At 47.2% G+C, this 14,202-nt stretch overlaps 1 protein-coding gene across 1 annotated transcript in view; it reads left to right on the top strand.

The window, feature by feature from the left end:
• INCA1 (inhibitor of CDK, cyclin A1 interacting protein 1) overlaps positions 1-11,968 on the top strand; it is a 33,366-nt gene extending 21,398 nt beyond the window's left edge. Inside the window, exons 5-6 of the mRNA XM_040341960.1 lie at positions 3,515-3,698; positions 11,176-11,968. Of these exons, the coding sequence (XP_040197894.1) occupies positions 3,515-3,698; positions 11,176-11,280 (289 nt within the window). The 3' untranslated portion in view covers positions 11,281-11,968. The remainder of the gene's footprint in view (positions 1-3,514; positions 3,699-11,175) is intronic.
• The last annotated feature ends 2,234 nt before the right edge of the window (positions 11,969-14,202 follow it).

The raw sequence follows: 14,202 nt of genomic DNA, 5'->3' as shown, positions 1-14,202 counted from the left end.
TAAGATACGCCAGATTACTGCCTATGCCATGAACGTAATCTACGTCCATCCAGACACACGTCCAACGTAAACTACGTACTCACAATGACCACCAAGCCTGGGACATGTTTTACTGCCACTGGTCACAGTACGGCCCCTGTAAACTCCGAAGGACTGTAAGCTGGCCCTTTGTTTAGAAGGTTTGGAGACCCCTGACTTAGTGGGAAGGGATGTCGATAAATAGCTAGATTCAGAAAGAGTTAGGCCGGCGTATCAGTAGATAAGCCGACCTAACTTGGAATCTGCGCCGTCCTAAGTTTAAGTGTATTCTCAAACTGAGATACACTAAGGGTCCTTTCACACGTGCGGACCGTTCGTCCGTTTTTTCATACGTCCGTTTACGGACTGCAATGCTTTCCTATGGGATAGCGTACGTTAGCGGATGAGCATCTGCTAACGTCCGTTAACATCCGTCTCCGTTAAGCTCCGTTTTTTTGAACGGAAGAAAACCCCATTTTTCTTCCGTCAAAAAAACGGAACGGACGAAAAACGGATGTTAGCGGACGATCCGTTTAACATCCGATCCGCTAACATCCGTTTTTCATCAAAATATGTAATAAAAATAAAGTTCTAATTAAAAAAAAAACGGATGAAAAAACGGATGAAAAAACGGAAGAAATAAAAACGGGTGAAAAAACGGATGAAAAACGAATGACAACTGATGAAAAACGGATGTAAAACGGATGAAAAACGGATCAACTGATGATAAAAAACTGATCTAAAAAACGGTCCGCACGTGTGAAAGGACCCTTAAACCTAGGTAAGATACGACAGCCTGCGCCGTCGTATCTTAGGGTGCAATATTTAGGCTGGCCGCTAGGTGGCGCTTCCATTGAGTTCGGCGTAGAATATGTAAATGACTAGATACGCCTATTCACGAACGTACGTGCGCCCGAGGCAGTAAAGATACGCCGTTTACGTAAGGCGTTTTCAGGCGTAAAGTTATTCCATCAAATAGCTGGACTAGTCAACGTTAAGTATGGCCGTCGTTCCCGCGTCGAAATTTGAAAATTTTACGTCGTTTGCGTAAGTCGTCCGTGAATGGGGCCTAGACGTAATTTACGTTCACGTCAAAACCAATACGTCCTTGCGGCGTACTTTGGCGCAATGCACACTGGGATATGTACACGGACGGCGAATGCGCCGTTCCTAAAAAACGTCAATCGCGTCAGGTCACCCCCCATTAACATAAAAAACACACCCCCTCATCCTAATTCGAATTAGGCGCGCTTACGCCGGGCCTATTCACGCTACGCCGCCGCACGTTAGGAGGCAAGTACTTTGTGAATACAGTACTTGCCTCTCTGACTTAAGGCGGCGTAGCGTAAATACGATACGCTACACCGCCTTAAAGATGCGGCGCCATACCTGAATCCAGCTAAAAGTGCCTGGTTCCTTATCACTCCATCCTGACCACTCCAAAGCAATATTTTAAGTATGTTTGTAGCATGAAGTGCCTTTGGAGTTGCTCAATACTTTAGGACGTCTTCTTCCACTGTGTGTTGTAGTGTAGTAAAGAGATTTATTGAGCCTTCAGATTTCCAGTCACCAGTTTTGACAGGATGTGCCTGGAGGGTAAAGGGGAAAAGACAGCCGTGAATAACATGGCGCCATAAAGTAGGCGCACACCTGGTAAACGAGAAGACCAGAAGAATTTTGTTTTGGATTTTTTATGGTATGCGCTGTAAGATTGGGGTGATCAGACTCCAGCGGTAGGTGCGTTTTTTAGTGAGTACTCCAGTCCAGAACTGAATTTTTAAGGGCTTGGTAGCCCACTTTTATTTAATCCACTTAAGCCCCGGAACGCTTTGCTGGTCAATGACCGGGCCACTTTTTTTGCGATTCGGCACTGCGTCGCTTTAACTGACAATTGCGCGGTCGTGCGACGTGGCTCCCAAACAAAATTGACGTCCTTTTTTCCCCACAAATAGAGCTTTCTTTTGGTGGTATTTGATCACCTCTGCGGTTTTTATTTTTTGCGCTATAAACAAAAATAGAGCGACAATTTAAAAAAAAAAAATGAATATTTTTTTCTTTTTGCTGTAATAAATATCCCCCAAAAATATATAAAAAAACGATTTTTTTCCTCAGTTTAGGCCGATACGTATTCTTCTACATATTTTTCGTAAAAAAAAATTGCAATAAGCATTTATTGATTGGTTTGCGCAAAAGTTATAGCGTTTACAATATAGGGCAGGGATATGCAATTAGCGGACCTCCAGCTGTTGCAAAACTACAAGTCCCATCATGCTTCTGCCTCTGAGTGTTATGCTTGTGGCTGTCAGAGTCTTGCTATGCCTCATGGGATTTGTAGTTCTGCAACATCTGGAGGTCCGCTAATTGCATATCCCTGATATAGGGGATAGTTTTATGGCATTTTTCTTAGTATTTTTTTTTTTTTTACTATTAATGGCGGCGATCTGCGATTTTTATCGGTACTGCGACCTTATGGCGGAGGCTTCGGACACTTTTGACACATTTTTGGGACCATTGGCATTTTTATAGCGATCAGTGCTATAAAAATGCATTGATTACTGTAAAAATGTCACTGGCAGGGAAGGGGTTAACACTACGGGGGCGAGGAAGGGGTTAATTATGTTCCCTAGGTGTGTACTAACTGAAGAGGGGGGGTGGGACTGACATGGGGAAATGACAGATCGCTGTTCATACATTGTATGAACAGACGATAAGTCATTTCTCCCCCTGACAGGACCGGGAGCTGTGTGTTTACACTCACAGCTCCCGGTTCTCGCTCTGAAACGAGCGATCGCGGGTGCCCTGCGGTGATCACCGCCGGGCACGCGCGTCGGCACCAGGGGAGAGCAGGGGGCGCCGCTAGTGGCTGAAATGCAAAATCACGTAATATTACGTGATTTTGCGCAAAGCCGTCCGTGGAAATCTCCCAGTGTGCATTGCTCCTAATACCCTGCAAGGACGTATTGGTTTCGACGTGAACGTAAATTACGTCCAGCCCCATTCACGGACGACTTACGCAAACAACGTAAAATTTTCAAATTTCGCCGTGGGAACGACGGCCATACTTAACATTGGTACGCCGCACTTACGCCACCATATAGCAGGGGTAACTATACGCCGGGAAAAGCCTAACGTAAACGGCGTAACTTTACTGCGTCAGCCGGGCGTACGTTCGTGAATTCGCGTATCTAGCTGATTTACATATTTTGACGCGTAAATCAGCGTACACGCCCCTAGCGGCCAGCGTAAATATGCAGTTACGATCCGACGGCGTAAGAGACTTACACCTGTAGGATCTAATAGATATCTATGCGTAACTGATTCTAAGAATCAGGCGCATAGATACAACGGCACAATGCAGAGATGCGACGGCGTATCTGGAGATACGCCGTCGTATCTCTTTTGAGAATTCGGGCCTGGATGCACATCTGTGAACATTTATGAACTGTTCCACGCTCACACTCTCCTTCTTATGCCACCCGACTCTTTCCACCCGCAGGTTGAAGTCCATGACATGGGGAAGCCGCAGCGTCCCGCAGTTGGAGGTGAAGGAAGAAATGCACATGGAGTTGACCAGTATGGAACCCCACCAGGAAAGTTTTGCTGATTTCTTCGAGATGTGTCAGAGTGGAAGGCAGGACAGCCCCTTCCTGGACTTATCTCCACAAAAATCCACAAGCGGGGTAAGCGCATCGTCATTGGTCTGTAGGACACTCCAGTCTTTTCACACTGACCGTAGCTGACTTCAAAAGGTTATGCAGGTTAAGGACCTGGCCCCTTTTTGCGATTCTGCACTGCGTCGCTTTAACTGACAATTGCGCGGTCGTGCGACGTGGCTCCCAAACATAATTGGCGTCCTTTTTTCCCCACAAATGGAGCTTTCTTTTGGTGGTTTTTGATCACCTCTGCGGTTTTTATTTTTTGCGCTATAAACAAAAATAGAGCGACTGAATAACATGAATAACATGGCGCCATAAAGTAGGCGCACACCTGGTAAACGAGAAGACCAGAAGAATTTCATTTTGGATTTTTTATGGTATGCGCTGTAAGATTGGGGTGATCAGACTCCAGCGGTAGGTGCGTTTTTTAGTGAGTATTGACAATTGCGCGGTCGTGCGACGTGGCTCCCAAACTAAATTGGCGTCCTTTCTTTCCCACAAATAGAGCTTTCTTTTGGTGGTATTTGATCACCTCTGCGGGTTTTTTTTTTTGCGCTATAAACAAAATTAGAGCGACAATTTTGAAAAAAAAATCAATATATTTTACTTTTTGCTATAATAAATATCCCCCAAAAAGATATGAAAAAACATTATTATTACTCAGTTTAGGCCGATATGTATTCTTCTACATATTTTTGTTATAAAAAAAAAAATTCGCAATAAGCGTTTATCGATTGTTTTGCGCAAAATTAATACCGTTTACAAAATAGGGGATAGTTATATGGCATTTTTATTAATAATTTTTTTTTTTTAACTACTAATGGCGGCGATCAGCGTTTTTTTTTTTTCGTGACTGCGACATTATGGTGGACACATTGGACACTTTTTTGGGACCATTGTCATTTTCACAGCGAAAAGTGCTAGAAAAATGCACTGATTACTGTGAAAATGACAATGGCAGCGAAGGGGTTTAACACTAGGAGGGGTTAAGTGTGCCCTAAGGGAGTGATTCTTAGGCCGCGTACACACGGTCGGTCAAAACCGATGGAAACGGAATGAAGGTCCGTTTCATCGGTCCAAACCGACCGTGTGTGGGCCCCATCGGTCAGTTTTCCTTCGGTCCGAAAATGTAGAACTTGCTTTTCGGACGCCTCACCGATAGGTCAAAATCGATGATTAGTACGCAAAAGCATTGGTTAAAAACCTGCGCATGCTCAGAATCAAGTCGACGCATGCTTGGAAGCATTGAACTTTATTTTTCTCTGCACGTTGTTGTGTTTTACGTCACCGCGTTTTTTTAACTGATGGTGTGTAGGCACATCAGACAGCTTCATCGGTTAACTGATGAGAACGGTCCTTTGGACCGTTCTCGTCAGATGGACTGATCGTATGTACGCGGCCTTACTGTAGGGGGGCGTGGCTGGACGTGTGACGTCACTGATTGTCGTTCCCTATATCAGGGAACAGACGATCAGTGTCACTGCCACACGGAAGAACGGGGAAGGTTTGTTTACACTCACCTCTCCCCATTGTTCAGCTCCTGTGACCCGATCGCGGGACACTGGTGCCGATCGGGTCCCGCGAGTGCAGTCAGGGAGCTTCGAACCGGGTTAAGAGCGCGCCGGTGGCGGCACGCTTGCGACCCACGGCTGGGCTCTTAAAGGGGACGTATATATATATATACGTCCCTGTGCCCAGCCGTGCCATTCTGCCGACATATATCGTCGTGCGGCGGTCCTTAAGTGGGTAACCAAATAGTGCAAGGTCCTACCTGATTGGATACAGATTGATTAGCTAGATTAGGTAGGTATGGTGACCCTAAAGAAGTACTCTACATGGTGGAGCCTTCAACTGTCCCGGGCTTGTTCTAGGTTTCCTGTAAAGTGAATTTGTACCAGGATATAAGACAAATCAAGGAAACCCCCCGAAGGTGCCTTCACATATCTTCAGTGATACTCTACCGATCTTGTAGCCCCCCCCCCCCCCCACATCACGTGGTGCTCCAAAATGAAATACTGGAAAGATCTCACTTAATTTAGAAAGTTTTTAAATGAACCTACCCCCTTTTCTCCATTGGGCACATGGGTAGGAAGGGGCAAACTTGTGTATAGACAGACACAAGGGTAGGCAACCACAGAGAGGTGGAGATATCCTTTAAAAACATAGAAGAAACCAAAGATCATGGGAAGGGGTGGGGGACGTTGGGATTTGGTCAACATTTTAAAGGGGAATGCCCAAATCAATGTGGGTGTGGTCAGTGCAGTGGTAGGGTGATAAGGTAAGTGTCAGTGTGTCCACCACCCAAGTAATGCTCTTCTTACATTGGTGGTCAGCATGGGCTCCCAATAACATCCCTTCTTACATTGGTGGCCAGTGTAAGGTCTCAGTAACATCTCTTCCTACATTGGTGGCCAGTGTAAGGTCTCAGTAACATCCCTTCTTACATTGGTGGTCAGTCTGTGGTCTCAGTAACATCCCTTCTTACATTGGTGGCCAGTGTAAGGTCTCAGTAACATCCCTTCTTACATTGGTGGCCAGTGTGAGGTCCCAGTAACATTCCTTCTCACATTGGTGGCCAGTGTAAGATTTCAGTAACATCCCTTCTTACATTGGTGACCAGTGTAAGGTCTCAATAACATCCCTTCTTACATTGGTGGTCAGTCTGTGGTCTCAGTAACATCCCTTCTTACATTGGTGGCCAGTGTAAGGTCTCAGTAACATCCCTTATTACATTGGTGGCCAGTGTGAGGTCCAAGTAACATCCCTTCTTACATTGGTGACCAGTGTAAGGTCTCAGTAACATCCCTTCTTACATTGGTGGCCAGTGTAAGGTCTCAGTAACATCCCTTTTTAAATTGGTGGCCAGTGTAAGGTCTCAGTAACATCCTTTCTTACATTGGTGGCCAGTGTGAGGTCCCAGTAACATTCCTTCTCACATTGGTGGCCAGTGTAAGATTTCAGTAACATCCCTTCTTACATTGGTGACCAGTGTAAGGTCTCAATAACATCCCTTCTTACATTGGTGGTCAGTCTGTGGTCTCAGTAACATCCCTTCTTACATTGGTGGCCAGTGTAAGGTCTCAGTAACATCCCTTATTACATTGGTGGCCAGTGTGAGGTCCAAGTAACATTCCTTCTCACATTGGTGGCCAGTGTAAGATTTCAGTAACATCCCTTCTTACATTGGTGACCAGTGTAAGGTCTCAGTAACATCCCTTCTTACATTGGTGGCCAGTGTAAGATTTCAGTAACATCCCTTCTTACATTGGTGACCAGTGTAAGGTCTCAGTAACATCCCTTTTTAAATTGGTGGCCAGTGTAAGGTCTCAGTAACATCCTTTCTTACATTGGTGGCCAGTGTAAGGTCTCAGTAAAACCCTTCTTACATTGGTGGCCAGTGTGGAGCCCCGGTAACATCCCTTCTTACATTGGTGGCCAGTGTAAGGTCTCAGTAACATCCCTTCTTACATTGGTGGCCAGTGTAAGGTCTCAGTAACATCCCTTCTTACATTGGTGGCCAGTGTAAGGTCTCAGTAACATCACTTCTTACATTGGTGGCCAGTGTAAGGTCTCAGTAACATCACTTCTTACATTGGTGGCCAGTGTAAGGTCTCAGTAACATCCCTTCTTACATTGGTGGCCAATGTAAGGTCTCAGTAACATCCCTTCTTACATTGGTGGCCAGTGTAAGGTCTCAGTAACTTCCCTTCTTACATTGGTGGCCAGTGTAAGGTCTCAGTAACATCACTTCTTACATTGGTGGCCAGTGTAAGGTCTCAGTAACATCTCTTCTTACATTGGTGGCCAGTGTAAGGTCTCAGTAACATCACTTCTTACATTGGTGGCCAGTGTAAGGTCTCAGTAACATACCTTCTTACATTGGTGGCCAGTGTAAGGTCTCAGTAACATCCTTTCTTACATTGGTGGCCAGTGTAAGGTCTCAGTAACATCCCTTCTTACATTGGTGGCCAGTGTAAGGTCTCAGTAACATCCCTTCTTACATTGGTGGCCAGTGTAAGGTCTCAGTAACATCCTTTCTTACATTGGTGGTCAGTCTGTGGTCTCAGTAACATCCCTTCTTACATTGGTGGCCAGTGTAAGGTCTCAGTAACATCCCTTCTTACATTGGTGGCCAGTGTAAGGTCTCAGTAACATCTCTTCTTACATTGGTGGCCAGTGTAAGGTCTCAGTAACATCCCTTCTTACATTGGTGGTCAGTGTAAGGTCTCATTGTGAAAACAACATTTCTAATCATGACATTGCTTTCATACTTTGAATGACAATTGTGCGGTCATGCAACACTGTACCCAAACAAAATGAGATTTCTTTGGTAGAAATTATTTATTACGCAGAGGTTTTTTTCCACTAGAAATTTTTGGCTTTTTTTCACAATTCTGGGAAATCCACCCTAATATTTTACTTATTTCAACAATAAATTTCTATTGCAATTTTTTTAAATAACAATACAGATTGACATTCACGTTTTAGTCATTTGTAACCAACGTAGTTACATTGGTTCATAAAGATTTTTGCATAATATTTCCTATCACTTTCTGTCGCGAGACACAACAGAAAACTGGAAAGTGAAAAATCTGGTGTAGCTCTACATAGAAACCAACCAGCTTCCATGTTTTTTTTTTGTCAAAACTTAATAAAGTAAACAAAAAAATAAAAATAAAAAAATAACAAACATGTTATACTTACCTCCACTGTGTGGCTCGTTTTGCACACAGTGGCCCCCGATCCACGTCTTCTGGGGTCCCTCGGCGGCTGTCATGGCTCCCCCTCCGCAAGAGCTTTCCACCTTCATGCGAGCGAGCTTGCATGGTGGAAAGCTCTTGCGGGTGCGCAACCGTGATACAGCGGCGGGCATAGCCGCTGACTGTATCACTCGGCCCCGCCCCCCGGCGCGCCGCGTCATTGGCTGTGATTGACAGCAGCGCCAGCCAATGGCTGCGCTGCTATCAATCCGTCCAACCTAGCCAATCAAAGGCCAGGCTGGGAACCGAAGAGGATGACGGGGACGAGCGCAAGACTTTCGAGGGGTGAGGTAAGTAAAACAGGGGCTCGGGGGGGAGCGGTGCTGTCGGATGTTTTTTCACCTTAATGCATAGGATGCATTAAGGTGAAAAAACATTTACCTTTACAACCCCTTTAAAGGTTGTAAAGGTTCGTGTTTTTTTCACCTTAATGCATCCTATGCATTAAGGTGAAAAAACACCTGGCAATCACCGGCACCCCCCCCAGCCCCCTCATTTTACTTACCTGAGCCAGTTCACCTGCTCGGCGCGTCCCCGCCGTCCTCCTCTCCATGGAGTCCCGGCTTTGATTGGATAGATTGATAGCAGCGCAGCCATTGGCTCCCACTGCTGTGTACGCCGAGTGTATGCCCCAGGAGCCCCCTCGGGAGAGCTCTTTTCCAAAGGGGGTTATCTAATGCAAGGAGGAGCCGCAAGAGCTGCCGAGGGACCCCCGAGGAGGTTCTTCAAACGCTAGCGGGGGTTAAAAGCGCCCCGCTAGCGCCCAAATAGCGCAACTTAAACAATGGTAAAGTGACGCTTTTTAGCGGCGCTTTAACGATAACGCAGCCAGCTGGCAGTGTGAAATAGCTCTTGAGATAATTCAGCTTCACTCCATGCCCATATAAATATAGCCTACAGAATGTAGAGACCCCCCTTCAGCACAGATGGACCCCCCCCTTCAGCACAGACTTCCCCATTCTGCACAGACCCCTCCATTCAACACAGACTACTCCATTCAGCACAAATGGACCCCCCCTTCAGCACAGACCCTCCCATTCAGCACAGACCCCTCCATTCAGCACAGACCCCCCCTTCATCACAGATGGACCCCCTTTAAGCACAGACCCCCCTTCAGCAAAGGTGGACCCCCATTCAGCACAAACCCCCCCCCCCCCCTTCAGCACAGGTGGACCCCCCCTCCCCCATCCCATTCAGTACCTCAGATTAGCACAGCACAGGCACAGCAGGTTCCCTCCCCCAGTGTACACAAACACTGGAGGGGGAGGCAGCTTCACTCTGCTCTCTGTGCCTGTGTGACATCTGGCCCAGGACTGCTCAGACAGCCCGCGGCCACGAGAAAAGGGGATGGTTGGTCACTCCAGACCACCCCCCGCCCCCCCTTGCAACGCAATGGCCAGCAGCTCGCCTCTCTCTGCATTTGTCACCTGACCACAGGTGACTTGACACAGATATAATCACTGAGGACAATCCTTATCGGATAGCTTGAACTCGCCTAAACCGATTCTATTCACAGAAGTTGCTTTAATCCAAAACATCAGAATACATCAGATGACAGGTGACAGCAGATGAACAGGTTGTAGTATTGTGCGGTCAAAAGATGATACTGTCTGTAGCTTACTATGCAGAATACACATGCCCTTGTTACATGTGGCCTGTAAGCAGCCTCTATAGACAGGAAGAAGAAAGTCGGGAAGAAGGGGTGGAGTCTTACACAGAAAGGAAGTGTGTCATAGATCAGACAAAAGAAAATATAGAGAATATGTGCATTACCACAAAAGGTCACTAGATGGCAGCATGCAAACAAACATAACATCCATAGAAAATGGTTAAGAGAAACAGTATTATATATATAAAAAAACTCTGGGCCAGATTCAGAGAAGAGATACGACGGCGTATCTCCTGATACGCCGTCATATCTCTGAGATACGATTGTCGTAACTATGCGGCTGATTCATAGAATCAGTTACGCATAGATAGCCCTAAGATCCGACAGGTGTAACTTGTGTTACACCGTCGGATCTTAGGCTGCAATTCTAGGCTGGCGAGGCCATTGCGGTCGGCGTAGAATATGCAAATGACTAGTTACGGCGATTCACGAACGTCTGCGATGCCCGTCGATCTAAATTTACGTTGTTTCCGTAGCGATACGCGTCGTAAAGTTAAGGCTGCCTCCTAGGTGGTCTACCAATGTTAAGTATGGCCGTCGTTCCCGCGTCGAAATTTAAAATTTCACGCCGTTTGCGTAAGTCGTCCGTGAATGGCGCTGGACGCCATTTACGTTAACGTCAAACCAATGACGTCCTTGCGACGTCATTTAGCGCAATGCACGTCGGGTAATTTGATGGACGGAGCATGCGCAGTACGCTCGGCGCGGGAACGCGCCTAATTTAAAAGGTGCCCGCCCCATTTGATTTAGGTGGGCTTGCGCCGAGCGGATTTACGTTACACCGCCGCAAGTTTACAGGTAAGTGCTTTGTGAATCAGGCACTTACGCTGTAAACCTGCGGCGGTGTAACGTAAATGGGATACGTTACGCCGCCGCTGCGCAACGTAATTCTTTCTGAATCTGGCCCTCTATGCCCATTGGGGCAGCACACACCCAGAAAGCAATAAAAGCTTCACCCATTGACGCCCCATTCAAAACTGAATGCAGATAGTTGGTTATAACACAGAAAAATAGATTAAGATGGTGGATATGGTGACCGAGGCCAGTGACATGTTCCTCTCATTGCCCACAGGTGGTGTTTCCATGGATGACCCCCAGGGACGACTTCAGCTTCTGCGTCCTGGACCACAGCGTTGAAGGGTGGCGGGGAGTCGGCAACATCTTCTTTCAGGATTAACCCCTTTGCCGCTGAGCGGCCGCATATTTGGCGTGAATCCGAGTAAATACAGCCGTGCTGAGAACGCGCTCCCGCCAAAGTTGCCGGTGGCTAATGGAAAGATCCCAATTGCTACTTGCGATCATGGAGCTTTTCCGATCATGCGACCACCGTGGTAGCCATTCACAGCGGCCGGTCACATGATCGGAAACCCTGGCATCCTAAACCCTTTAAAGGGCCGGGATGCCCCCCCCCCCCTCCCCCGGCTCCAAAGGGGGTTATTAATGAGATACATCACTCAGCACAGAATTACTGGAAGTCATGCTGAAAAAGAACAGAGCGGACCCCTCAGATGTTCTACTTACACACACACAGGAGGAAATGACTGCAGTGCGCCCCCTGCTGTTCCCGGACTGTCTGACCTTTTTTATTCCTTGTTGTTTGGGATCGTTCGCCCCATGTTAGTTGTGTGTGTTATAGATGAATTCTTAAAAGCAAAACCTTCTCCGCACTGAACACACTAAATCCCCCTATGATATAAAATGTACTTGGGAAAAAAAAATATTTTGCGTAAAAAAAGAAAAAAAAATACAAGTAAAAATAGAAATAAATATGCGTCACTTCACTATACACCCCATATACAAATTCCCAAAAAAGTTACCATAATGAGTTACTAGTAGAGCGGTGATTCCACCATTAAAAAAAAAAAGGAACATAAAGTTATAAACAACTCTATATGTATTTATACATAAATGTGTATGTAATAAATAAAGTTTTCAAAACCCCATTGTGAATTAGTGAGTCCAGTAATATAGTGAGCAATAAAAGTCCAAATGTAAAAAAAAAAAAAAGCATAAATGTCTTCTTTTACCACACCAGAAGGGTTCGCGCTGTGCAGATTCCTTCTACCAAACAATATTGCCTGTCATTTCCCAGCAGGGCCGCCATCAGGGGGGCAGGCCCGTCGCTACAAGGCAGGCAAACCAAGCAATTGCTTGGGGCCCCAAGCTGGCCTGGGGCCCCAAGCAGGGCCCTTGCCGTGCTTCCTATATGCTGCAGCTGCCTGAGCGCTCTATAGAGAGCCTCCAGCACTTCTGCCTCGAGTCATCACATCTCCTTCTCTGTAGAGTGGCCGAGCTCCTCTAACTTTCTCCTGTCAGTCCGGACTGACAGGAAGTGCACACTGAGTCAGTGCCGTCTTTATAGCATCATGGGCCCCTGGGCAAAGTAATGCTCTGGGGCCCCTACAATGATGACATACAGGTAAACAGAAATCAAGTAGGTATCAGGCAGACTGCCTCCCCTGTGTATCACTCTCAGTGCCATCATGGGCCCCCAATTTTGGGGCAGCATGGGCTCAAGGATCAGCTGCTTTGGGGAAAGTGCAGGGGCCCCCCATGCATCTGGGGCCCCTGGGCAATGCCCAGGTGTGCCCTCTCATTAAGATAGCCCTGCACTAAGTGCTCACTTTCTTTTAGTCCGGCCAAGAACAGGAAACTGAATCTCCTTCCGCGCGGTACAGACCCGGTAGGGAGGGGGGGGCCCGGTACAGACCCGGTAGGGAGGGGGGGCCCAGGGGGCGTAAAAGTACATAGAGATGGAGGGGGGGCAGGAGATTAAAAATAGCATGGGGGGGGCTTTGCGTGTGTGCGTGTGGGGGGGGGCAGGGGGTGGGGGGCCTCCATGTCCATTTTGCTTGGGGCCCCCAAATTCCTTCAAACGCCCCTGCAGGGGGGTACAGGCATTACACCTGTAAGGGGCCCGATGGGCCCCAGGGGCTCGGCTGGCCCCCCTCCCGTTTTTTTTATTTACTTATTCTTATTAAAAACTTTTTGCATTACACCTGTAGGTGGCCCAATGGTCCCCAAGGCCCCTTACAGGCCCGGCCAGCCCCCCTCCTGTTTTTATTTAGATTTTTTTTTTTTGCATTACACCTGTAGGTGGCCCAATGGTCCCCAGGGCCCCTAACAGGCCCAGTCGGCCCCCCCCCCTGTTTTAAATTTTTATTTTATTCATTTTTTTTTGCATTACACCTGTAGGTGGCCCAATGGTCCCCAGGGCCCCTTACAGGCCCGGCCGGCCCCCCTCCCATTTTTTTTTTTTTTTTTGCATTACACCTGTAGATGGCCCAACGGTCCCCAGGGCCCCTTACAGGCCCGGCCGGCCCCCCTCTCGTTGTTTTTTTTTTATTCATTTATTTATTTTTTTGCATTACACCTGTAGGTGGCCCAATGGTCCCCAGGGCCCCTTACAGGCCTGGTCGGGCCCCCCCTCCCGTTTTTAATTTAAAATGTATTCATTTTTTTTTTTTTGCATTACACCTGTAGGTGTCCCAATGGTCCCCAGGGCCCCTTACGGTCCCGTCCGGCCCCCCTCCCGTTTTTTGTTTTTTAATTCATTTATTTATTTGCATTACACCTGTAGGTGGCCCAATGGTCCCCAGGGCCACTTACAGGCCTGGTCGGGCCCCCCTCCCGTTTTTAATTTAAAATGTATTCATTTTTTTTTTTTTGCATTACACCTGTAGGTGTCCCAATGGTCCCCAGGGCCCCTTACGGTCCCGTCCGGCCCCCCTCCCGTTTTTTGTTTTTTAATTCATTTATTTATTTGCATTACACCTGTAGGTGGCCCAATGGTCCCCAGGGCCACTTACAGGCCCGGAAGGCACCCCTCCTGTTTTTTTTGTTTGTTTAATTTTTTTTTTTCTTGCATTACACCTGCAGTTGCCAGACGGTGTGCACAGCCCCAGTACTCCTTTCCTGACTTGGGGCGGGGGGGGGGGAGTAGCACACTCAATCCTGGACTTACAAAATTCAGCAACATGAGGATAACAAGTGGCAAGGTGCTGCGGTCGCCTGGTCATGCGCACAGCCCCAGTACTCCTTTCCTTACTTATGCCGCATACACACCATCACTTTATGTCAGTGGTCTCAAAGTACCGGC

Source organism: Rana temporaria, chromosome 3 (assembly GCF_905171775.1).
Source record: "Rana temporaria chromosome 3, aRanTem1.1, whole genome shotgun sequence".
Lineage (NCBI taxonomy): Eukaryota > Metazoa > Chordata > Amphibia > Anura > Ranidae > Rana > Rana temporaria.
The sequence above is the reverse complement of the archived record's forward strand: the minus strand, read 5'-3'. Positions and strand labels throughout refer to the sequence as shown.